The sequence below is a fragment of the Botryllus schlosseri genome, chromosome 4 (assembly GCF_051294905.1).
Source record: "Botryllus schlosseri isolate E-star chromosome 4, Bs_hap1, whole genome shotgun sequence".
NCBI lineage: Eukaryota > Metazoa > Chordata > Ascidiacea > Stolidobranchia > Styelidae > Botryllus > Botryllus schlosseri.
In genome coordinates this window covers 2,906,834-2,934,666 of record NC_137239.1, presented here as the reverse complement: position 1 = coordinate 2,934,666, position 27,833 = coordinate 2,906,834, and the positions used below count along the sequence as shown (strand labels likewise).

Here is a 27,833-nt window from a genome sequence, read left to right as displayed (position 1 = left end):
TCACCGCATTGAAATATATCATGTCCAGGCCATTATTGTATTTCTGTTCAGCTGCAGTGCTCTCGGCGGGAACGTGTAGGGCGAAACAACATTGTACTGGTCATTGAAAGCACTGGAATTTATGCTGTGTTGGCAGTAGTGTCGTGTGAATGTCGTTTTCGTATAATTAGTTTGCAAATATAATTTCTGGAGCTGAACATAAAGTGGTGAAATAGAAATAATATTATACATCATATTTATTCTCCTTTTCTGTAGGTTGATCATTGAACCGCGTTAGCAGAGTAAAATAATGATAATCAGAACTACCATTTTCTTCTGCTCAATCGGTGTAGCTTTTACAGGTAATTGTTTCCGGAATTGTTATGAATAAAATCGCATGAAATTGATACGCTCACGATTTTGACAGCTTTGATCGATCAAGTCAGATTCCGCGGTACTTGGCTCAAGTATTATGACGGTCAGCAAGATTATACAACCTATGCGGGAGCAATGATAGGTTGCCAGAAGAGAGGAGGATGGCTTGCCATGCCGAAAGACAAAAACTTCAACGACGCCGTGGCAAATGTTGCACAGTAGGTTCCAAAATTACTCAAATTATGAGCCGGTAGATGTGGTGTACACGAGTAAATATTATAGAGGACGTCGAGCATATATCGGCGGAACAGATATTTTGGGGGAGGGCCGTTTCGAATGGAACGATGGTGACACAGTGGAGTGGGCGAATTGGTGAGTTGGTCGTTTGTTTGAGAAATCGTGCTTTTCCGCTTGGAGTTATTAATTACACTGGTCCACAAAATAGAAAATAAAATGGCAGAATATGTAGGAGTTGTTTGTGGGGTTTTCAAGATAGCTGATTGCGATTACCACATTGGTTTTGCCATATTAACTCTGGGTTTGCCGATGCCTATACCCCGAGAAAGCCTAAATTATTGTATTTCATTTGGTATGAAGTAAATCGTAACTTTTCACATCTATACTGCCCATGAATAAATGAATGATTATGAAAAACCCCTATTTAGTACTCAGGTATTTAAATAATATTAAGATGACCTGCGTGTCCTTTGTTTGTCAAAAAGCAGTTTGTCAAACCCAAAGTTAGTACTTTTGCACAACGCAAATCTAATTTCTACTATACCAAGTTGTCATTCTACGAGAATGAAAGATTCCAATTTCATACTAAGAAAGGAGCTCAATGCATATGATTTCTTTTAAGATGTAGTAAATGGCTACAAAGTCACAAAAGAAGTCTCAAGGACACCCTAGTAAAGCTATGCAATGCGCGGAATTACACATGCTCTATACCAGTGGTTCCTAAACTTTTTCGGTGTCAGGGCCAAATTTAGAATTTCAGAGAACGGTCGGAGCCGCAAGAATATCAGGGCAATTAAACGGACCCAAAATGTCATCAAAATATGAAAATTGCCATTGTTCCGATCAATCACTTGACGCCATTGGCCATTGTTATGGTCATTGTGTTGCTGCGCTCCCAGTGTTCAGAACAGTCGACCTTTGGAGGCTATTTCGGAGTAGTTTTATTGCCCTGGCGAGATTTAAATTTGCATTTTTGGAATCAGTGCGAAACTAGCTTTCGATAAAGATCGGACCTATCAAATTATGCGGAAGCTTCGGTCGTGAGCTGTAGGACTACCAATTATGCTGCTTTCGGGGCGATTTAGTGAGTCAGGTTTTATCGCCTAGACGCGCCAGTGCGAAAATATTCTGTAATCCATGATTGAATCGGTCAATATGATCGGGAATTGCATATATATTGCCATGAATTTTTATCCTCTCTCTGCTCACGTAATCAGTTTTACAATTAGAGCCGAGGGAAGCGTGTTTGAAAAGGGAGGTCTCCTCAATAATAGTTAAACATATTCGGGCGTATATACCAGTTGGCAGGAACGAAACAGCACTTCATCAGCCCCCTCCCCCAAAAATAGTAAACTTGGGTTTTGGGCTCCTATAGGGTGATAAACCTATCCCTATCACCTTGTTCGCTTTTGCCAAGAAACTAGTTGTAGGGCCTACGTTTAAGCCAGCGCTAAGCGCGAAAATTTTCGATAATTCATGATAAAATCAGTCTATATGATCGGGAATTGCATATATATTGCTATCAATTTCTTTTCCTCGTTCCTCAAGTAATCAGATTTACCGGTAGAGCTGAGTGAGGTGTCTTGGAAACTGTAGGGCCCATTAGTATGATTCCTTAACATGTTATTTCGTGACCTCCTGTCTGCTATAGATCAAAAAATTATAGAATCGCCCAAACGTAGGCTTCTAAACTATGTGACGCACACGATTTCAGATTGTTATTTCTTCACTGGAATATAATTTTTTGCTGCGGGATGGTATTTGTCTAGTGAGGGTAAGATTACCAAGACAGTATTTTGTATATATAACGACGCTTTCGGTCAGCATAAGAGCAGTCCTGTCCGGCCAAGGTTTTCTCGCTTGGTGCGTCGTGGTGCGGTAAAGGCCAACGCCGATATGGCCAATGCCCATTTCTATAAATAGTGTGCATTTTTTCTTGGGGATGATTACCCAAAAATCAAGATGTTTCGCAGCATGAAATCACGCCTACATAAAAAAAAATTGAAAAAGATGCGTAAATTTTCCAAAAAATACTCTATAATTTATGCTAATTCACGAAATAAATATTGAGCCCCCTTCGAGCTCGCCTCCCCCCTTCCTTGGGGGTTTGGCGTGCGGCAGTTACAGTCCTGTCCTTATCTATATCCATAGCTACTGCCTACTTTCCTGCAATCCTAATTAAAAACTCCAGACTCCGAGCCAAGTTAGTGCATTTTATAAATATCAATTTAATTTTTTGTCATAACTCGATTTCTTAGTATTTTTGGGGGCCGCAAGAAGGCTAGCTGGGGGCCGCGCTTGGGAATCACTGCGCTATACAAACCCGCCATGTAAACCAGTGATTTTCAACCTTTTTGAGCTTCATTCGCACTTTTTTTGTAAAATAAATTTCATTGGCACAAACTAACCGAAAATTGCTATACAAAAAGAAGATGAAAATACAACATTTATTTGTTCAGATGTGCAACAAATTGACTACTATATATCTTAAGCTATCAAGTGTCTCATTAAAAAAGCTGCTATTTTCGCTCGTTTTGATTTCAACCCTTTCACTAAAACCCTTCTCGGTCAAACAAGTTGTCGGGTTTTGTACAAGAACGTCTACTAGAGCTTAGATGGCCAGGTCTTAAAATTTGTTCTGCACTCCTATCCAAAATACACCGTATTTTTCACGAGTGAAAAATGCTTGCTGGAATACATCGATTTTGAGAGCTGGAAGCTCCGGTATATCGAACAGGTAAAAACCCACTTGTTTGTATTGAGGCGTTTGCCTTGTGTCTTGGAAAATAAGGTCCAAACGATCAAGGATTTCAGGCAGTAGGCACATTAGAGCTCGCTACCTTATGATACGTTGCTCCAACTTTCTTTTTCGATTTACCATTTTCTGTCTCGCGAGTATATGTGGGAAGAGCAAATAAATTCACGATACTATGTGTTCAGCTCTTTAGCTCAATCTAACTTGAGAATTCATAACTAGGACAAGTTTTTGCAACTTTTTCAACTATTTTTTACATCGTTCGGCAGCTTCCTAAATACTCGTAATATATGTAGAATGCTGTTTTAAGCTGTTTGAAGGAATCTTATAGTGCAACTTTTTGCAACTTTTGTCCATTTTTTTCATGCAACTTTTTGCAACATCATCATCATTGGTTTATTAGCAATTTTATCAGTTCAATACACCACAAAAAATGCGATACAATGAAAAGACAGGAAGATGTCGAAGCGACAAGGAGTAGTCTATGGAATCTAACACCCACCTTGGCCTAGGCGATGTAAAGAGGAGGCATGCACACTGAATGAAAGTAAAGAAGATAGTATAGAAAAAGAATGCGACAAGAAATAGGGCGGCATGTCATGGGAAGCGAGATCGATAGGTCAGTCGTGGTCCGGTAATCTTGAGGATGGACTGTATTTTGCAACTTTCTCGATTTTTCATGAAAATATTTTCGTTTTTGGTGAAATACACGGCCAAATTCGACTGAAACACCGTAAATCAGCACTGAAGTAACGCTTTTACGGGTATTTCGGGAGCTGAGCCGGAAAATTGACCTTTTTTTAGTCAATCTGGGAAGTTGACCTTTTTTTTTAGTCAATCGAGCAAAATGTGGTCAAACTGCAACTTCTGCAACTTTTTTCTAACATAAATGCAACTTTCCACGGATTTACCTGCAACAAAAACTGGCACTATTCATAACGGTATAATAACGTTAAAGCAGCTTTTCAGACTACCACCAAAATCTGAGTTTTTGTTGCATCTCGCAACCCGCGCGCCTCACCCATGAAATGGAATTCATTTTTAGTATTACAACACAATTCTAACCAACACTGGTCTACAAAATATGTCTGACTCATGCGATTTCATATTAGGGTGAATTAAGTTCCTCTGCGTGTCGCAGTTGTATACTACTGTCTACTCAGATTGCAAAAACGGGACTATTCCATGCCGACAACGGAGCATATCCATATCGAATGGTTTGGCCATCAAGCATCGGTCATTTTTGGCCAAGGTTTTGTCGACGCTTATGTTTTGGCACCGCATTTTATCAGCAGCTTGTTGGCCAAAACGTTACGTCGTCATGTGACCCGACGCAGAAAGGGTTGGCCTCGAAATGAATGAGCCTCACAGACCTGAACTTGCCCGTTGCACATCCCTAGTCCCTACACTAGTTCATCCCAACGGTCTTCGACCATGTTTACCAGTCGTACAAATCTTATCATGAATTCTCATGATAAAACCAGATTTTCTGCGTGTCTCGCTCATTGCCCACAGTACCCAACACCGTGGAATTAGATTTGTAAAAACTATCGCAGGATTTTCTGCAATAAATTCAACAAATACTACATAAATATTAACAGAGCTCAGGCACCGCGCGTCGATCCAAAATTGTACCCTTTGCGGTCCATAGTTTAATTACCCTTGAAGGGGTAAAAAAATTGCGTTACAGTAACTTGCAAATGTGATTCTGTAATTATGGTATTTACTACCATCCCCGTACCTCGCATTAATCAAACAGTCATTACAGAAGTATGATGATTGTTTAGCGAAAGAAAGCAGAAAGTCAATTCGACGTCATTTTTTCAGCCTGTCGCAGGCTCAGACGGGCTGATATACTGTATGACTGCCACTACACAATCTTCCAAACCAGGCTTTTAGTTACGTAATAATTATAGTGCGAAAATATTAATTCACTACGGCTTGTGGGAGCTACGATTAGTGGTGGGTATGGTAAGTTAAACAGGTTTTTACAATTGCGTCGCAACAACAAAAGTTACACTGCCCTTGAATTTCCTGTTAGGTTTATTTGAATTATTCCAAGTCAGAAAAATTACCAATTAATATTCTCGATTTTCATTCGCACTCATCTGGGATTTTCATTCGCACCATTTGCACCACCATCGTCATTCGCACTCATCCGGGATTTTCATTCGCACCATTCGCACCATCTTCGTCATTCGCACTGCAATTTTTTCCATTCGCACAAGTGCGAACCGTCACCGTCACACAGGTTGAAAAGCACTGATGTAAACAATTCACTGTGGGGATGAAGTCACCACCTTCGCATCACAAGTGATATCGAGTCATTGCAAATTCCGACTTAATTTAACTCAAGTCAATTCAAGTCGAGTGAAGTCAAGATAATCAATTTAGGTCAGGAAAAGTTTTCGATGTACGAGACACGACTCCAGTCACTGCTACTCTCGGTTTGTCAAGAGGTAGTATCATATTCCATCAATGAAAGAGAGAGAGGGACTGAAGAATTTTGGGACTGTTTTCAAGAAGTACCCACAAGAATGTAAATTTTACAAAATTTAAGTAAAGCACACTATTTTTGTGGCGCTTCGCGCGGGCTAAGTGGAGGTACGGTGACAATTATGGATTTCAAGAAAGTATCGAATATTAAAGTTTAGGTAGTGGGTGGCGTGGTCCCGTTCTCACCGCATTCTCTTTCATATCACATGTCTGGGGGGGATGTATATAGACATTTACCACCTCTTCCCGTTTTGAAAAGCAATTGATTTCTGCCGTAAATCGCTGTTACGATAACGTAAAAACTAATGTTGTGTTTACGACCAAACAATTGCTTCCTGCAACGCGCAAAGATGTTCTTCCTGCTTCTCAACAAAGCAATATAGGCTATGATTTCAAGTACCACTGTGATTGTCGGTACGTGGGAAAAACAACTCAGCGCTTGCAGGAACTCATCAAACAACATGTTCCGAGCGTTATTAGATCGCGCACATTGGACTCTCGCGAAGACGCTGCCGTAACTGATCTGCGATTACTAGAACGTAATAAGGACACCATGGCTATGAACTCTGCCATCGGCAAGCATTTGGCTGAGAATGCAACTTGCGCTAAAAAACTATCGCGATGAAAAATTCTCTATATTAGGTAGAGGCCGCACTAATTTCCATGTGTCTGCACTGGAATCGTCTTATATTAAAATCCACCGACCGCCCTTGTGTCAGCAGAAGGAATTTTTAGTCAATCTAAAAATTGACCACTAGCTGCGCTCGCCGTTTGCCCGTATTTCATGTTGTTTGTTTCTATGACGTAATAATCGGTTCTATGCAATGTAGCTAGATCAGGGGTGGGCAAACTACGGCCCGCGGGCCGCATGCGGCCCGCAACACCGCTCTGTGCGGCCCGCGAGAGTCTAAAGAAACTTTTTAAAAATATTGATGAAATGCGTACTAAAAATCGCATTAATGCAGGGACTTGATTAACTTTTTCTTAGTATATTTCACCACGATAATTCTAAGACAGTGGTTCTCAAACTGGTGGGCGCGTGAAAGCATCTGAAGGGTGGCGCGAACCTGAGCTCGAATGAAAAAAAATTTCGAGCCCCGCGCGATTTACATCAAAGCAATAGTTATTGCTCTGTATTTAGTCTGCATTACATCTTTAAAAATCTCTCATCCACAGTCGTAACCTTCCATGCCATCAAACTACCCGTTAGGTTTGCTAGCATCCTGGTTGCGTTTTGTGATATGACGATAAGGGGGCGCGAAATCTTTCACCATCACAAGGGGGATGTCTTAAAAAGTTTGAGAACCACTGATCTAAGGTAAATACTTAATATCAAAGCGAGATAGCTGCAACGAGATTGACATAATTTGGATCACCAGTGGAATTTCAGATTGGCCACTCCATTTTCAATTATTTCAGTGATGTGCATATAAAAAACGATTCGGGCGTGTCTTAGGTAGATTCGTTGTCTGTATGCGTAGAAAGGGGCTATTTATATTTTATCTACACATAGTAGAAGCCTGTTTGAAGCTAATATGAATATGATGCTGTCAGCATTGTGTGTCCTGGAACTGAACCACAAGTGGAATTAGTAAATCTATGAACAGATCGCTGCTCACCGATTTCAATTTCAATTCTGTTCTAAGAATCAGGTCAACCGACTTTCATCTCTATATAGTTTTGACAAATTGGTTATCGAGGTCCGCCAGCCAATGAAATCTCGCCACTATATGTTTCTGATGCGTGTACGATATCATCAAAGCAATGTTTGGCTTGTTTTAAATAAGCACATATTATGTCACTATATTATCAAATATCAATATTGCGTTTTGGTTTATAATCCCAATTTTATATAGTGCGGCCCGCGAATGGATTCAGATGTTGAATGCGGCCCGCGAGCTCAAAAGTTTGCCCACCCCTGAGCTAGATGCATGTTTTTGAAATTCTCCATTTGCTGAGGATTGCCCTTGAAGAGTGTCAACTCGAAAAGCTTCGGGTTTTAATATATTTCTGCAATGAATATATTATTAAAATGTATATTTCTATTTTATTTCACAGTATCATTAATTTTTTTCAATAATTTTAATTACATTAATTTCATTAATGTTTTTCAAATTTCAGTTCTTTTGTCCGGAAATAAGAGCACAGTATTATGAGATTTTTCAACCGTATACTAATAGCCAATGAATGTAACACCATATCCGTTATTACTTCTCCATATTACTCGATGTTTCGAGTCCTATAATATAGGATGGGTACCATGCCAAGACATTTTCTGGAACGAGGTGTACATGTAAACATAGGGTTATATTCGTCGTTCCATATTAAAACCATCATGGCAGCCCATGTTGCGGTCGAATCTTTCTGATGTGAAAATTTATAACTTCTGGGATGAATTAATACGAATCAAGCTCTCTGCATCTTCCGCCATCGTTTGACGAAATAAATCTCTCTCTCTCTCTCATAGCTGAATTTGGAGCTTTTGATATGGACGTTTCCAAACTACTCACTTACTAACTAACTAACTAACTTACTTACTTGACTAGATACAAATCTACCAGACTCTACTTTTTCTTGAAGTAGTTTTACGCAGATTTATAAAGTGCTACTTTTACTCGTACTTGAGTGGATTTTTGCTTCATTACTTCCACTTCTACTTAAGTAGCGTGCCTGAGCTTGATAGTGGTCCCGCTCTCGTATCTGGCTTCGGCGTACACTTCTAGCGAAAAGAGTGTATATTTCCACCCGTGTACCACCCCTGATATACGGGTGTGAATATACATCCATGCCACATGAAACTACTGATACAAACATATTGCTGTTTAGAGAGGTTTTGTTGGGCATTGTTGGAGTAGTAAGGTCAATCACGATGACTTCTAAATGTTTTCAGAAATCAATTTTATCCTGTGATACACATAACCACTATTCCATAATAAATTTAAGATGAGCTGCTAGATAAACATGACCAGACTGGACGATATAATGTTCATTAAAAATCAGTATCTCAATTTTGGTACCATATTTGTTGTTTGTCGTCGCATCGTCGGAAGCGTTACGTGTTTCACCACTACCTATCTTTGTCGATTTGGTTTTAGGGCACTCGTTCATATCAAATCACGACACGGCCACGTATTTGAATAAATGCAGTTCGAGATTCATTTTGAAATATTAGGAGTGTACCCAATACCTACGTAAATAGTATGATGTTATTACCAATAAAAGTGATTTTGATTGTGTTTATCTCTAGCCTACAGCTGATATTTGCAAAAGATAGAGGACGATTGCACGATAATTGAGCTAGATTTGGACTAAACGGTCGGGGGGTCCACGGGGGTCTGTGACGGTCAAAAGGGGTCCGCGAAAACAGAAAGGTTGAGAACCACTGAACTAGAGCCTACATCACACTTATACCGCGGTAAATATCGAGTACAACATTTCAATCCGAATTATGCATACACTTGGGAACGGAAAAAGTAATGCACGTATGGGCACGTAGGATTTATGACCACGATATAATTCTGACTTCGGTTCTGTTGTCGCCTACTACCCTCTTCAGCCCATTGGGTGTGAATACACACCCCTTCGCTAAGAGTGATGGAAGTACACAGCAATCATCTGAAAAACTGCACAAGGATATAGTCCTGTAGAATTTTCGGTCAACCTAGAAAAAATTCTTATAAAGACGTTTTATATACTGATGGAAAAATAATTTTATCAGCTTTTCAATTATGGGTTTTGTCATTTTTTTACCTTGGGGAAAAAAGTTATGACCAAAAACGTGCCAGGGGATAAAGCACTATTTTTCCAAACAATAAAATACAATTATAAGCTAAAATATGATACCTTCGTATCAGAATACAACACCATAAATTGGAATATATCCCTCAGTAAAGCAAACTAAGAATCGAACAGCAAAACAATGAAACATAACTTTATTAAGAGGTATTTATCATACATTGAGGGGGCAAAAGTTGACCGAGACGGAGATAACACTGGTTTACAGATTTCGAAAAAATAACGTCAAAAATTTTAATGATTGATTTAGGCTAATTTATGGTTGCTGAATGCGATTCTGTGCTAATAATTTATCCATCACGTCAGATGTTTTCAGTATTAATTTTTCTCATTTTCATAAATTAATCAAATTTCAGCTTTCGTTAGTGACATCACGGTTAGCATACAATAGCAATAGATCAAATATTGTTATTGAAATGATCTGTCATGAAACCTGGGTACAGAATGAGTGAGTTTTCGGTGAACTTGAATACAGTGATTCTCTATCATCGTTCAATCAGAAGCTCTTTTCGACCCATAAAATTACACTGGTCAACAAATTCGAAAAACCACACCAAATACAATAATGAAACAGAGACAGAGATGTTTTTAAATTGTATCGAGACTTTTTGTTTGTGTTTTGCAATATTAAACGCCAGATCTATATACAAAAAGCTCATTATTTTTGGCGGTTTCTGATTTTCCGTAATATTTTACTATGAACTTGAGCAGTGGTTCTCAACCTTTTTGTATTCGCGGACCCCTTTTGGACCCTCACGGACCCCCCTGAAGTTTTGGTTAAAATTTAGCTCAATTATCGTACAATCGTCATCTGTCTTGTACAAATGATAACTGTAGGCTAGTGATAAACAGCAACAAAATTACTTTTCTTGAAAATAACAGCATCCTATTTATGTAGAAATTGGGTTGACTTTTATTATTCCAAAGCTAATTATGCAACTGCATTTTTTCAAATACGTGGTCGTGTCTTTAAAATCCGCGCCTTCGATTTCATATCAGCGAGTGCTGAAAATCCATTTGAACAAGGAAAAGTGGTTGCGAATGTAATAATAAGGCATAACGCTTCTGACGACACATTTGGGTATGATCGCAACAATGATGACACCAATATTGACAAACTATTTAATATTGAACATATAACGTCAAGCCTGTGGTTGTGGGTTGTAGGCCTATATCACAGGAGAAAACGGATTTTTGCGAACATTTCGAAGTCTCCGTGATTGACGTTACTTATCCAACCTTTTGTTTTTTACACAATGCCCAGCAAAACACCTCTATTCAGCCAAATGTTTGTATCAGTGGGCTATTGGCAATTAGGCTACTAAAATGAGTCCACACAGCAGGATATTCCATCTCATACGGCCATCCTGTTGATGTGAGTTCTACTGCAGTGGTTCCCAACCTTTTTGACCTCGTGGCACACTTCGAAAATTAAAAATAGTTCGCGGCACACTAGCACAGTGGTTCCGAACTCTTTTGGCTTATACGGCACCGGCAACTACCAAACACATTTCCACGCAGATAGTGTAATAGCACATGTGAGGATAGTATACCTCAATAGTCTTACTGGCAGCCATCCGCAGTTCAATTGTAGTTCCAACAAATCGGGATAAGAAACCTCAGCGGAGGGGAAATTTGTAACTGATATAATTTGATCAACTTTACTTCTCAATTCTCGAATTTGTCGCCTGCAACATAACATTGCGCACTGAGCCTTCATTTTAACTGCAGTGCTGGCACGCTACCTAACAATCGAGATGCGAATGGCAATGTTGGCAATTCTAATTTTTAAAGGTGAACATCACTTTCAAATGAGTTCATTTCTCGATGGTGAGAATGCCTTCCTAGGTGTTCGAGGTTTATGTAGGCTCCTACTCGTCCTACGATCTGCAAAAGCAGTGTCTTACAAAAAGTGGGCCGTGCTATAAGTTGGCATCTCAGGAATCAAAATATGTAATATCGGCATGGTGTAAAATGATCATCGATGACGAAGACATGGCAAGAATACGACTACAAATAGAAGCATAAAAAGGTCATCATCGACATGCGTCATGTCCCTGTTCTGCCTCCGGTTGTCATAAGAGTGACAAGTAAAAGGCGAACACTTCGGCCACACCTCAATATCACGGTCCAATTACCCGAGTTTAGTTATCACCGTCCTAAATGCTACTGATGCTACTATGTGGGCAAACTAGCATATCACACCCATTGACGGTGGAGGCCCCAGTTTGATTCATGGAAGTGCAGTAGCACGTAAGAAAGCGTTGCAGATTTATTAGATTATCCGATAAAGTCACCACAAACGTTTCTTGGATCTCGTATGGTTTCTCAATAAATTACGGCATGATGTGTGGATGTACGTAATATGGCCATTTCCTTAATATTTCTGAAAAGTTCCGATCAGCGTTTCACAATTCCGTTTCAAAGCATGACCATGACCAATTATAGTGTACAAAGTAGGGTTGCATATAAAACAAAGGGTGTTTGAAACACTTTGTTTAAAACATATTTTAAACAAAAGCCCTATTAAATAAACAAAATTTTATTTTTTTAAGTTATTAAATTATACCATAATTGTGTAAATACTTTCCAAAAACATGTTGTATGAGCACAGGGACAATTGCCACCCAATTTAGTCGACGTATATCGTTATGGGGTGGCTGGAACCCTCAAAATAGTCGGTTCAACAGTTGTAGTACAGATATTTTGTCAAAGGGGCTATATTTACCCTATATTTTCAATAGTCAATTTCAATCAATTATGACGTCACAGTTGAATATTCGTGACGTCATGACTTAAAACGAAAAACAATAAAAAACATGTTATAAATTAGGGCCTTGTTTTAAACATGTTTGTTTCTAATTGATTTTTGTTTTAAATGCAACCCTAGTCCAAAGGGTGTGTGGTACTATCACTCAGAAATAAGCTCCCAAATGACACAGTGAATCTCCAGTCCGATAGCCTTTTCTACACTTGACACAAATTGCTGTTTCTTTTTGTCTAAGCACTATATAAATAAACAAGCAAGGTAAATGAAACAGATCATAGTAAGTAAACAATAACACAATGAAGTTATAACGAACAACGACAGCTCTACTTGCGCCCCCCCCCCCCATCACCCTGTCTTGCTCACTTTTACTCCCTGAAACAGATATATAGTTCTACTTTTATTTTCATATATTCCTTTTGCATCTATATCCTGCTTTTCTGTTGATAATACATCAGTTTATAGCCTTTTGTTCATATCTTTATGTTAATATTTTCTTAATTTCAATGTTTACCCTTTGGCACGTTTTTAGTCATAACTTTTTTCCCCAAGGTAAATAAGTGACAAAACCTATCATTGAAAAGCTGGTAAAATTATCATTCCAACATTATATAATACGTAGTTATAAGAATTTTTTCTACGTTAATCCCTTTTTAGTCCAAATTCTACAGGACTAATATGGTATTTTGATTTTACGATACATTCCAATTAGAAGTTCCTTAGTGAATCAATCCATTATGTGACATTTTCGAGCATGAAATGCCGAAAAAACTATTACATTGCAGATCAATTTTGCGTGCAGACCAAAATTCAATATCCATTGCAATTAATCGTTCTGGATACACAATTGAATCAATGAGAAGTACCTTCCCGTGGAGTCGGGTTTTCCTTCGCTGCTCTTACTTGATATAACGTTATTTCAGTGACGTGAAAAAGCTTCTGACTCATAGAAAAAACAGCAGGACATAGCCGAATTGAATGAGGATGCTGACATATACCTCAGCTTGATTCTTATCAAACGTAAAAACTGCAATTATATGATGCGGTGATGGGGGTCGGGGGAGGGGTGCTGGTGCATAATTCGTTGTGCATTCACCACTTCAAATTTATTCCGAGTCTTCATTCCCGACTGCCCAAAACTATCGTCGTATTTCCTTTTAAACTTTTGTCATCACGGAGCAGCTACTTACTTGTTTGAGTATACAAGACACACATCCATACCAGTGCGCAAGACAATTTCCCATAATTGCAAGATAAAACGTATTGTGAGCCGATACCGGTAGCCCCCAAAAGTTAACGAACGCGGTATTTCACGTCATATTGATCGTGCTTGTGACGCCATCATTGGTTATCCATAGTTATAAATGAGTTTTTGAGGACAACACGCAATATAACCTTTATCGCGCACGTGTCTCCGTAAATAGCCAGACTATCCTATATTTATTGTTTATTAAAAGCGTCTATTCCCCACCAGAATACATTGAATTCCCCACCAGTAGGAAATTCCCCTCCAGTTGGGCACCACTGCCTTGAGGAGAGCACATATTAGTATATAATACAGTAGTTCTCAAATTTTTTTGGACACGCCCCCTTTATGATAGTGAGAAATTTCGCGCCCCCTTATTGGCCGGGGCCGCGTGTTGGTGCCCCTGGCTTATAACCACTGATATACAGCCGTGTCATATCACAAAAAGATGCATATTTGGCTCTTTAGCAATAGGTTTCGGACAACTCATTTACTATCATCAAAGTCATACACGCCAGAACAATGAGATTTACTATGACGTCCAGTGTGTTTGACGTCAGTACCGTTTCGAAAAAAATTCAAACCATTGCGCCGCTTGGCCTCTCTCGTGCTACCGCGTCCATGTCTACGTGTTATTCGTCGAGTTTTCGGCTTTCTCCACTTTACCCGTGACTTTCCTCCAAAAATCATTTGCAGTGTGGTCGGTGATGTGGAACTATGACAAACCGCTGACCCTCAAATAAATGGCAGAGCCGTTATTCAAACCGGCTACGGTTTGTGATTGCCTACTGCGCAACTCGCTTTCACGGCTTGGGTAAGCGTATATGTGAATTTCGATATCTATACGCTCACGTGGAAGCAGGGTTAGTAAACGGAGTACTATCTTTTCCTCGATATTTCGCATTTAGACATTATGATGCCCTCTAATCATCAAAAGGGATATGATACTGTTATTCTGTAGATAAGTATTTTACCCTCAGCACACCATAGCTTTTTAAATTTGGTTTTGGGAATTATAAACGCGCCATCATATGAAAGAACATCAATCATTGAACAGTTAGCCTCGTCATCAGGAATCAGGCATTGTAAAGTTAAAGAAACGATCTATATTCATAGTGTATTTAGAGAAAATATTCGTACAGTTTTCTGTATTTATCAATTCAAATTTGCCGTAGGTATTCAGGGGAGCCCAATAACGGAGGCAATAACGAAGACTGTATGGATATCAATATTGACGTTAAAGGGAAATGGAATGATAGACCATGCGAATTTTTACTCGGTTACGTTTGTCAGATACGTAAGTTATAGAATTAGTTTTAACGTAATCTGTCGCCGTAGAAATATAATTTGCCTTCGCACACGACCTACCCATGACCGACACTGTCATCTTCAAGATTCCGAGAACGCCCAAAATATCCTTCTTACAATATTCGAAAATTCCTTGTAGGTCGAAAAACCGACATCCACTAAATATTCATGTTTTTGAAAAATATAGGAATTCAAAAATGTTTTATTTAATGCTTTATACAAAAGAATATGATGGCTTACAAGACAATAGAATGGATTAACTGCAGTGGCACAGCCCTTACTTGACATATTCCTTCGTAGGAACGATTAAACAATTGTGATCACAATAAAATATACTGGTTATCCTTTGCCAAAGTCAGATCCTGCACCAGTGTACCACTATGACCAGTATAGGTTAAAAATAGAGCTTCCATCGACGCAGTAAGCGCTACATACGACCTTGACGAATCACAGATGGTATGATATGGTATATTTCACGTTTTAATACGTGATATATCCCCACAATTACATTAATCCCGTGGAAATGTCCGCCATGTTTACACAATGGGTGTGTATGGCAATGCTTCTCAAATCTTTTACAGCTCGCGAACCACGTCCAATGTAGATTTGATTGTGCGACCCATAATGACAATGAAGCACATACCGCTATGAAAAGAAACAGTAGGCCTACACAACCTACACATATTATTTACTATGAATACGAAAGTTTAGCGTGCATATTAAATTACATCGTATCAGGTCAGGCTTGATTGGCTTGTTTTTCCTATTCGGAAAATATCCATAGACACTGCAAATTGAGAAAGCCTAATTTAAACCGGCTCACGAAAATCCGGCTCACGAATTATTGGGGGCACAGTAACGTTGCTCCCGGCGATTATGGGTGCAACAACAATTTGACTTAGATCAGTGCTCTTCATCCTTTTTTGTCTTGTTACACCCTTCTAACGTTTACTCAAAACGCATACAACTCTGACCACATAATATACCGATTCCGTAGTAAGCCTTATCCGGGCGTGTTCAATAGGGGTCTTCCAAAATGACTTTTTTTTCAAATCGCACTGGCTACTTGATAAAATTATTAGGTTACCCAATTTAGACCTCCACACCAAATTTGGTTCAATTCCAGCCAGTAGCCACATTGCTACAGGAGAAGAAAGTTTCTATTTATTATATAAAAATAAATAATGAAATATTGGGAAATTTTCTGTTCACCCCATGAAAGTGTCAGGTTGTCTATAGAGACGATATTCACCAAATTTGGTTCAAGTCCAACCAGTGGAAGCGGAGATATTGCCGTCGAAAAATTTGGATTTGAATAAAATAGTATTTACGGTGGGCACCACTATAATAAATAATTAAAGAATTGGCCACCGTAAATACTATTTTATTCATAATCCAAATTGACAGTATCTGGAAAACTTTTGGATATGCGGGGTCCCAAACATAATAAATCGCGAGAAGATCCAGCACCATCTCAAATGCTTCCGCTTTATTGTGAGATAATCCCTTTATGCGGATGCCATTCGCCACGATCCATGACTGCAGGTCACCATTTTCAAGGTGCGCTAGTACGAGCCTGGACTCGGCTTTGTGGCCGTTAATTCGACAGAATGTGCCTGGAATTTAAAAAAAACATATTAGGTAAATTTATATTGACAATGATCCATGTGAAAGCACAAGATTTAGATTAGGTAGAAATGCTTTTATGGGACTTCTGCACAATGAATGTATAATAAAATACAGCTGAATGGGTCAATATACTTTTGTGTCAATATGGTTTAACAAGCTTAACTCATGGAAACAAGTGATAGCACATTCTATCGTCACGGTATGCTGTCTTATCGTTAACATGTATTGATTTGTCCACATAATCAGATATCATCTGCAAATCAGTACTTGAACATATGAAGTTCCTATTACTGTCGACGGTAAACCATAAACTAGTAAGTTTACTAACCTTTATTGATCCAATCAGATTTGATCAGTATACCATCATACAGGTTCCTTTTGTAACGACACAAGAATTATGGACTCATCATGGACTCAAAAGTCAGGTCAACCAAAAATTACATTAGCAGCAGAAAATATTTTCCAGGGTATGGGACGAATGGGAAAACGAATTTACACCAGATCATTTTAACTTAGAAAAAAATGATGTAATTCAAAAATATTTAATAATCATTTAATGTTTGGACGCCTTTTTTCAGTTCTAGTACGTTTATTGAACCGTCATAACGTAAACAATCAAAATATAGGCCTCGCCTACCATATTTTCAGCACGTAAAAACAATCGTGCCGCATTTTGCAACACACGTCTGAACGCTACAGACCCCGAATTAGAACACATGTTTGTGGAGCAACTCGGAAATTAACTCCACATGCGCCGATGTTAAGCCACAAATTTTTCTGACAACTAGAGGAACATTTGTGATGTTCTGTTAAGTTCGAACTTGTGCCAGATCCTGTCATGCAAAACATTCCAGATTTTACGGATAACGCCGAACAATGTTTGCCGAAAATCAGGTCAAGAGTCAAAATCAGTACAAATCTGACAAAGCAGGACATTATGGTACATCTATGATCTGATCATTGTTCACAAAGTAGCAGGTTAAGCAGTTAGCTTTTTAAGGAAGCAGCAAATCTTACAACTCACCTCATAAAGCCTAATCGCCATCAAATCATGCTCCATCAGGAGTATAAAATATCGGTTTCTTCACTCTACAAATAAATATAATCATAATAGCCATGTAGAAGATTTGGTTGAGGGAAATTCCAGTTATTGCATTCCGGTTGATATGAAGGCAAGAGTTGTGCCACAACAGAATTTAAGATATTCGTTACAATATAAAATTGCAACAGAAATAAACATGACTATCACAACCAATATTCCTTCTAGAATAGTTAACTATTACTAACCTCTACATCTGTCTCTACTCTAAATATTTTGACATGAGTGGTAAGCGTTCCGCAATACTTATTACGCATCGCTTCGACACTCCTCGGAATGAGCATTTGAAACTCCGGTCTGATCTACTGCAAAGTCAAAGTGTTACTATAAAAGCGGCTAGTAGTGAGCTGAGCATGAACACACACTTCTATAGGTTATATAGAGGGAACTTGATATGAATACAATAAGATTTATTTTACTGGATAAAAATAATAATCATGACATGAACGAAATGTCATGTATTGGATAAACATGCGAGTCAACTGCAAAACAAGATGTAGGACACAACTTAGTCAAGAATTGTAGTCGTATCACTAGGTATAAACCCTCATTGCGTCAACTTAGAGGATTAACTGACATTCTGAAACTCAGTTTTGATGCTACTGCAAGTTGATCTAAAAGGTAACTACTTATGTTTCTCATACTGCTACATGCTGTAAGAACCTTCTTGACAACAAAATCATAACATGTCACATGCTAGTATCCTGAAACAAATAGGCCTTTTGCAGGACTTCGATCACGTGACTAGAAACGCATAGCAACCACAAATTGGTTAGCAAGCTACTTTCTCGCGCACCTGCTTCAGTGCTAAATATCGCATAGTGTACTGTTGATTTCTGGTAGTAAACGTTTCGGAAATTTGTTGTAGAAGTCATCAGAGATTTACCTATGCTAGATGTCAATCCTGTACAAAGCACATAGAATGATATCGTCAGAATTACGTAGAAATCCGTCGTTAACGTAGCCGTATTTCGGATACAGTATATTATCGTTTTCGGGCTGTAAACGTTTTATATAAAACGCAAGTGTCATGGAAATGGGCAAGGATTCGAATATGTTGGATGTCTTTGATTCATGAACTATGTAAACTCCTTGCGTCAAAATGATCGACATTCTAGCCGGTATTTGGTAGTCAACTGTGATTTTATGACACAAAATTCGACATTGCAGGACATTGACTGCGTGATATTTATTGCAGCATTGAGTTAGGTGTGTATGGTATACTATACTATAGTTGTATTGTAGTGGTAGTTGGTAATCATTGCAGCATTTTGATGATTGATATCAATTGCAATATATATAGGATACTGCTATTTTTAAGCCTAGAGACAATAACTGCCAGTGCCAGTACGTTGATGTGTTATGAATTCATGCAATGTGCTACATACCATATATATATTAAACATCCTATGCTATTGTATTGCTTCTCAGTTAAACAATTCAAAATATTTAGACCTCTACACCTATATTACAAGTTATTGATCATTCAGTCATGCTGCCAAGTGCCACTACCCGAAGAAAAATGGTCATCAGCTCCAATTGAGGGTGCAACGAACTGTCCCAAGGCCTGGATTACTTAATTGATTGCCTGGATTGGATTACTTCACTCTATGGCACAGTGCAAATATCTTGAGTTTCAAGACATGGCTATACCACATGTATACGAATTCATGATCTGATGAATTATCCCAAGAGAGCCGAACATAGGCAACTAAGAAATTGATGAAATGATGATGCCCTCGTCAAGAATTCAGCCTGAAGTTAATTATCATCACCACATAAAATTCGGTCATGCGGGAGAAGGCAGCGTGGTTTCATGCCAACAGAAAATGTCAGCAGGTGATCTGACCACTGACTAACTGTCCTGAACTTCTTTCCCGATGTTGATGTCTGCTTTGAAAATGATATTTCATTTGTGTACAGCAAGACAAGAGCTCCTCCGTGGATGCTATGAATCTGTCTAGACAAGTGGCTATGGAGGTAGAGGAAAATACATAGGCATAAGAGTCTCGGCAGTTATTGAACTTGATAAGGTTAACATGCATTTTTCTTTAACTATTTCTTATGCTCTGGGTATCGAATGCACAAAAATTAATAAATTGCACTTCTTTGCAAGTTTATTTGTAAATTCAATGAATCAAAGAATATCGTAAGTTCAGAATATTACGGAGTCAATGCAAAAGTAACAATGTTAGTCGTCTTTAGAGGATGTTTCTGAGTTGGTTGAACCAATACACACTACACAGAGGGAGTCAGCAACGAAGTACTATTTTACCTGAGTACTAGCGTCATTGTGAGTTTAGGCTACTTCCACTTCTACTTGACACTTTTTAGGTAGTACTTTATTGTCAGGCTTGGGATTTTGTCAACTAGAAAGTAGCTTTTCCGCATGATTGCTTCCCCTTCAAGCGTGACGTTGTCATAACCACTGGGCATAATAGCCCCAGTACCACGGTAACTAAATGAATTTTTGAAAATTGCACCTATTTGTGGTGTCATCACCCTTTTGCGTTGATCAAGAAGATGCAACATGCAATGTTTACAGTTGTCACATGGCATCAATTTCTGAAACTAAGTGACCCTAAACCAAATCTACTTCATGTAACGAATTTCTTGACTACTTTTCAGAAATTCATTTCTACTTCCACTTGAAGTACTTTGGACATGACCTGGAAGTAATTAATGCTACTTGTACCGGAGTATAAATTAAGGCATTACTTCTACTCGGTTCCCAACAATGACCACGTTGACCACCTCTGGGTATCTGATGACCGATCTTGTCACTGCGTTTGAGCTGCTCCAAGAGTTATTTGATAGTTATTTACCCTTAGTTCGCTAAATAGCGCACATATGTGACATCAACTATTTATCAAAATCGCGTGTGATTTGCCACATCCACTTCAATCGCAGTTGCGAAGTAGTGCTAATAAAATCGGCATTGTATAAGGCAACAATAAAGTGCATTGCTTTGCTTAGTCTTGATGGCAGGTTCTCCAAAAAGATACTTCCGATGCGACAGTTGTTTTATAGCAGCACGCCAGCACCCAAACCAGAAGACAGTATATCCTGATCCTTGTGGGTCCCGTTTGCTTCAGTCATATCTTCCATCCAAAATCAGGCTCCACAATAGAAAAATAGTACTGCTTGAACCAACAAATACTCTTACCAGAATATAAACCAATCGCTTTACTTCAAATGCATAAATTTAAGTACATATGATCAGAGTTCAGTACCGTAATACGACTACGTTACCGATGGATTTCTGCGTAATTCGGACGATATCATTCTAAATGCTTTGTACAGGATTGACATCTAGCATAGGTAAATCTCTGATGACTTCTACAACAAATTTCCGAAACGTTCACAACCAGAAATCAACAGTACACTATGCTATATTTAGCCTTGAAGCAGGTGCGCGAGAAAGTAGCTTGCTAACCAATTTGTGGTTGCTATGCGTATCTAGTCACGTGATCGAAGTCCTGCAAAAGGCCTATTACCTTCAATTAAATCAATGTATTCTCTCTCTCGTTCGCAATTAAGAACTTATCCATTCCTTCCGCTATGATGAGATTCGCGACACGTTCGTCCACATCCGCAATATCACTGTACTGCGACTTATCGCTCCATTTACGTATGCGGTGTATTGACCTTTCAAACTGATTGAGTTTCCGCCGCTACCGCGAGAAGTGAAGCGTAAATGAAAGAGAGAGAGGGAGAAAAGATAGGTGTGTTTTTTGTTTATTCAGTCAACAGTCAAATACAGAATGCACTGACAATAGACATGCGGGTAACACTAACGAATAATAACCAACGTGTTTCAGAACTACATGGTATTGACATTGATTGATTGATTGATTGATTTTTTGATTGCTATACTACTGGTATGCTACGGCAATGAGTCAATAATAGGGAAACGCGATATAATGGAAGTCATAGTCAAGTCAGGCAATCATGTGGTTGTAATGATCAATTTGTTTCTGTGATTTTGGTGGGAAAATGAAATGATAAGAGAAACGTACACAAAACCTAGTAAATGCAAGAAAGTCACACACTAAACTAAAGTATCGACAGTGATTAAACAACAGTCCACGTCATGGCTCCTATGCAATGTTCCCTCTAAGCTGCACACGTGCGCGATTGCGCACTGCTGACTGCTGAGACAGTTAGTGGTTACTCCGACAAGATCGCGTAATGATGAAGCGTTCGGCTTTTTGATCGGTAGGTCGTGGGTTCGATCTCCGGCCGGGTCAGACCAATGACCTGTGGTATCCGCGACTTCCCTGGTTGGCGCTCATACATTACTGGGATAGCATGGAGGGGTGTTGCATGGCTTAAAAATCCGTACAACGCTATATCTGTATACCTTCCTTGTCCAGCGGCATATTCACACCATGCACTCATGGTATGCATATGTACAGATCGTGTGCATGTCTATCATGAGTCGCTGTATATGCCGCAAAATATCAAGGACAAAAATAAACTACGTCCTTTCCTTTCCTGAGCTATAAGTAAACGGGGCTCAAACTCGCATTACTCAAACTCAAGTCGTTAATACCGTTCGACATCTATTATAGAAATGCGGCATCATTTGAGCGGCTATATATTGCAGCTTACATCCTCCCCTACAAATATCCCAGCGGGAGCAAACTGATCCCAGTGTCATTGGCATTACCGGAGACGCCATGATCGGCAAACGAGTGTTGGTTGTATATACCCTGCCTTGGATGATCTGGTAATTCACCAGTGACATTATGATAAGTTCCCGAATGCAGCGTTTCCTGCGTTAACCTCACAATCCCTTTCAATCTTACTGATCTCACAACTCGTGCGGCGAGTTACCGGATGTGGATTGACTCGTGACTCGGAGCAAAATTCACGAGTCAATTTCAAGTCATCGAGTAATTGTTGTCGATAAAAATCACTGTATCTTACATATGTTCAGATTGTTCGCGAAACGCTTGCGTAACCCGTGAGAGCGACCAATCATTTAATGACCGTGCGTTTCATTGAGCCTCGACTGTTTTCTCACAAATAAATTAACCGCACACGAAGCTTACAGCTTACGTTGTCGTAAATCTAGAAGTAAAGTAATAGAACAGCAAAATGTATATTTCTGTTCTCTCTTATTACCTTTACCAAACCTCTTGTTTTATTGAAATTGAAGTAAAATATAGCGTATATATTCCTCAATCATTGGCGCAGGCTCGAATGGTATCATATCTATTTGAAAATGGGTAATGTATTGTATCGTATCAATTCGTTTCTATATTTTGGCTGATAACTATAAACTGAGGCTTAGGCTATGCAATTACGTAGTTTAACAGCTCTGCGTATATGTGAGCGATACAGCGCCTTCTTGCGTGTATATTTAGCTCTATTTTCGTTCATCGTTTCGGAATCAATAACCACTCAAACTGTATTTCGGACAGCTAGCAAATTGCAATGACGTAATCATGCATCATACATACTTCGAAAGGGCAAATTGACTTGAAATGTGACTTGATTCGTGACTTGACTTGACTTGACTCGACTTGACTCGAGTCACCTCCAAAAATCGAGTGACTTGACTTGACTCGAGTCAAAATGTGCAATGACTCGAAATGACTCGTGACTCGAAGGTAGTGACTTGATCCCAACACTGATTATGACAGCAGTGCGGTGAAAGATTACGGTCGACTTTATGTGTTTGTCCCATATTGCATCTGTGAATGCACAATTTTGTGTCTAAATCGACGCTTTCAATTTAGAGTGTATGTATAAGCGTCTGACAGGAAGTACCAGTTGAAAATTCCTCAGCCCACACGGCTGTTTTCTCTAGGAGCAATATATAGACAGATATTGCAAGCTGAACACATGCTAACTCCACCCTGTTATACTCCGAAAGGAACCAATGAGTCCACTACTAACGGTTCAATGACAAGATGACCACACAAAAAATGTCATTTGCGTAAAGTTGATATGAACATGCTACGTTATTCCACAGCACATAAAGACTAGCTGTTCTCAAGCCTGAACCTGCCTATTCATTGTGATAGCTAGTTATAGGTCCATTCTAATACTGACCTGGTACACCCCAGTACACCCAGTCCGAGTGGTACACCCTTCGAGCACCCGGTTAAAGAACCCTGACTTAGAGGAAAGGGCCAGGTATTTCCCCGTCCAGTTGTGAGAAGACAAGGTGTTTTGCATATTTGGTGAATATAATTGAAAACAATAACATTTAGAAATTCTTCGCGGCACACCGGAAATAGGTTCGCGACCCACCGGTTGAGAGAACCAAAACACCCCGCAATCATATATTGAATAGACGACAGTAGCATGTGTAAATGCGTTGCCGCACATTCGATAGGAATTTCGCTTCTGAGATGTATTTTTTTCGTAGTAGGCAACGTCTTGTAGTAGGCAACGTCTTATTATGTACATGGAAATTATTTTTCAAGCGGACAACAAGGCATTGGCAAGCAAAACCCGCAAATTCACGGTGTACAGTGGACGGAACGCAACCTCTTATTTCAAAGCGAAAGACTTCTGTGTCAAGCGAAGATCAAGACTTGCTTTGTTGGGAAATAACGAGCACCTGCAGGAAACAATGGCTGGAATAGACGAGTTAGTTTTGATTTTCCATTTGTTTAAAATCTCCAATTTCCAACAATCCATACATCTTTGATGGAGTCCGTGAGGAAGTATGTACAATAGAATGCAAATCCATCAGCAAAATATTTGATTTCAGTAAGCCATTAGAGCTATTTATCGGTAGCTACAACTTACAAAACTATGATATGGTAGCAGGAAAGTTCAATAATAACACTCCAGTTCACGAGTACTAATAGTTACAGTTGATAATAGGACAGAATTGAAACATCCTCCAGCTGATTCGTTTCGCGCATTTTCAGCCCCAATTTGACGGAATATTGGGTAACACTACGCGAGGACGTTACGGCCTGCAGCACTGTATCTGACTTTGGTTTGTCTACTGCCAATTGCTTTCAGCCATTGCCGCTTGTATGTGAACAAGGTACCGTTTGCATGATATTGTAGATGACGTGCTGTGGAAGCTTTATGACGTTCAGCGATAACCTTAAACTAGTTTAATTATTGGTGTGATCTGAAGTTCCAATCCCTCTGTCCTCTGGTTCTCAAACTTGGGGCCCACCCCCTTTGGGGGGACGTGAACGCATCTGAAGGGGGGAACGAAGCTGCAGTCAACTGAAATAAAATTTCGCGCTCAGCGCAATGTATCTCTAATTCATAGTTTTTGCTCCGCGTATAGTCCTAGTATCATATTTGAGAATTCTCTCCGCAATATTTGTTGGGGTTGCAACCATTCTGGTTGCATTTTCTAGAATTAACGATAACAGGCGTCTCTAATAAAGTTTGAGAACCACTGCTCTATTACGTGGAGGTGCAGATTCAATTTGCCATGTCCAGTTCGCAATCGAAATAGCCCTGATTTTTTTTGCCTCGATGCTTGGCTTTGTTTACAAATGCATCTAAATTAGGTGAATTTAATAAATTTTTGCTAATGCAAAGATAGGATTGCAGGTTTGTTTGTTTCGCTGTATTCATGGTGTTTGTCGACTTCGCACCCGGCTGATATTCTTCCTTTTTATTCCGTAACTGTCGACTAACAGCACGTCCCCACTTCTCGGCTTTTTGTAAGACACCGCTTACGCGGACGAGGTGGCAAGGATGAGCATAGACAAACCTCCAACACTTAGGCAGGAATTCTGAAGTCGACCTCGGTCGGACTCGAATCCGCACCCCATTGGTGTCGCAGCCGCGCACTACACCACTGCGCTATCTGGCCCATTTAAGATTCGCGGTATTAATTGGTATTTCCAGCTAAACGAACAAGGCGTTCATATATCCATACCCATACCCAATAACTATCAAACTTTCACTAATAACATACTATATTGAAAGCGGTGAGTAGCCGTCATAAGAACGAGTTCAGGGTATACAGTCAAATAAGATACAAGAACACTGCTCTATATAGTGTTAGCGCATCCGATACGCCAATAATATTAAATTCCAGTTGCACCTTACGGACTGGAAATTTCGAAAGAAGAAGCAACTTTAGAAGTAGGATCAGACTTCAGGATTGACTGCACTGCATCGGGCGTTCCTGTTCCACAAGTGAAATGGTACCGAGATGGCGCGTATGTCCCTCATTAGCAACGCGGCACCGGCCAATCTTCCTTGAAACTTGAAAATGTAACTTCTGAAGATGCCGGCATGTACGTGTGCAAAGCTACCAATGAAGTTGGGGGAGTACGTCGCCGTGTGGAGGGATATTCATTCATCGGAAGTATGTATTATTCAGATATGATTCATGATCTTTTGCAAGCTCGTTACTCAACCTTCGATAGGTCATCATTCCATCCGACCGTACAGCTTTTCACGGACAGATGGTAAATTAACTCAGCTGTTTAAGTTATATATGATCCCTTAATTGGAAAACGTGCATAGAATGACAATTATAAGATTAGGAATTCCAATGGTGATATATATTCGTTTTCAACTTCGTTTTCGTTACATGAATTTTTTTTACACTACCAAGAATCTACAAAAATACATACAAATATGCCTAAAAATAATTCTTGGTCATGTCCATTTTTTACCGGCTGTGTTCCTAAATGCATTGCAATATTTCATTACAGTTACCATCATCCTGGGATGAAGACGTCTTCCGTGAATTGGAATCGATCAATCAATGTAATCGATGTATTAGCATATTAACTGTATTGAAGTGAACAATTTTAATTTCCTTATTTCCCTCTAGAATAGTCCAATACGCGATATGCCGATAATTGAGCAATAAATATATGAGAAACGTTGTTACGAAATAAAGCCTTGTAGTAAATATGCAATGCTGTGCTTATTGTCACAACGTCGCAACATGATCGTCGAATCTGCGATATTTCTTGATCGTGTGGTTTATTAAGTTTATTGACCATTCAGCTTCAACAGGCAGGCTTCGAGGTAATAGGTTGAGTATACTGTGGAAAACCGAACTTCACACTTATTGATTGAGAGACATTGGCCTTCACGAAAGTGTCACAAAGGATAACCAAGCGGTGATCATATCTGATGGCATATAATTAATATTAGCGCTGACCATAAATAAAAAGTTTACTCACCAAAGATTTATTCACCAAAAGCTTTACGACTCACTACCATCAACGGCTAAAAATAGCTACATTTGCTCTCGCGTCAAATCGTAAATGGCAAATGCAGCAACGGTGCAACGCGAGTCATGTTCTCATTGAATAACAATCTTAAGAACTGACTAATCAAGAGATTGTGTACACTGTAAACTAAAACGGTGCGCATTCACGAATCACCCCCCTGTTTTCCTAGTCGGCTCGACCATACATGGAGCAATAATTATGAGCTGTACCTGAGCCCACTACGGAACATTTTTCAGTATAATGTATAATGGTAGCACGTTTAGCATATAGATATTTAAACGATTTTGGTCTCTAATCTTCTCTCTTTCCTGACTTATGATTAGTCACAACATACCTGACCTTGATTCAACTCAAAAACCAATGACACGGGTCGTACGCAATTACAACTTCACAGGACAAACAATTTTCTCAGCACGTATCAGGTGATCGGGAAAAGAATAAGTAAATTGTGTAAGTTTGAACGGCCATAAAATGTGCTTCTCGGGAGTGGTATTCTACAAAATGTGTCCTACTTGAGTATACTGGAAGACGCTACTTCGACGTTACAATCAACTTCGATATAAATCCTTATTTCTTGGATTCAAACGGCATATTATACAAAGAATGTGATTTGACCCTATAAGGAAATATCTTATTTCTCCATTACTTGTGTATTGCTTAGCACCAAGTAAAGATGCCTATCAGACAGACCATAAAAGCATCAGCTAACACCCCACACACTCATCAGGCACTGCAAAGTCAGAGGAATCTTCTGGTCGGTGTAATGTCCGATTTCAATTACAAGGATGGTACGACGCAACTAAGGATTATTGTCGTTGTTGAAGCTTGGAAGTGTCAGCAGAAACTGAACTCATTCTGAGTTGATAAAACTTCATTTCTCTCGGGCGACTTCATCCTCCCCCCTCAGATACTTCCGCGCCTCCCAAGAGGGGCATGACCGCGAGTTTAAAAACCGC

General features: G+C 39.3%; 1 protein-coding gene across 1 annotated transcript; it reads left to right on the top strand.

Moving 5' to 3' along the window:
- The first annotated feature begins 240 nt into the window (after positions 1-240).
- LOC145437897 (uncharacterized) lies at positions 241-26,556 on the top strand. The gene is made up of 8 exons (XM_080315284.1): positions 241-341; positions 407-572; positions 637-726; positions 14,826-14,947; positions 24,127-24,292; positions 24,580-24,701; positions 25,722-25,994; positions 26,347-26,556. Exons 1-7 carry the CDS (start codon positions 290-292, stop codon positions 25,859-25,861), a joined length of 858 nt encoding a protein of 285 aa, XP_080171410.1. The 5' UTR covers positions 241-289; the 3' UTR covers positions 25,862-25,994; positions 26,347-26,556.
- The last annotated feature ends 1,277 nt before the right edge of the window (positions 26,557-27,833 follow it).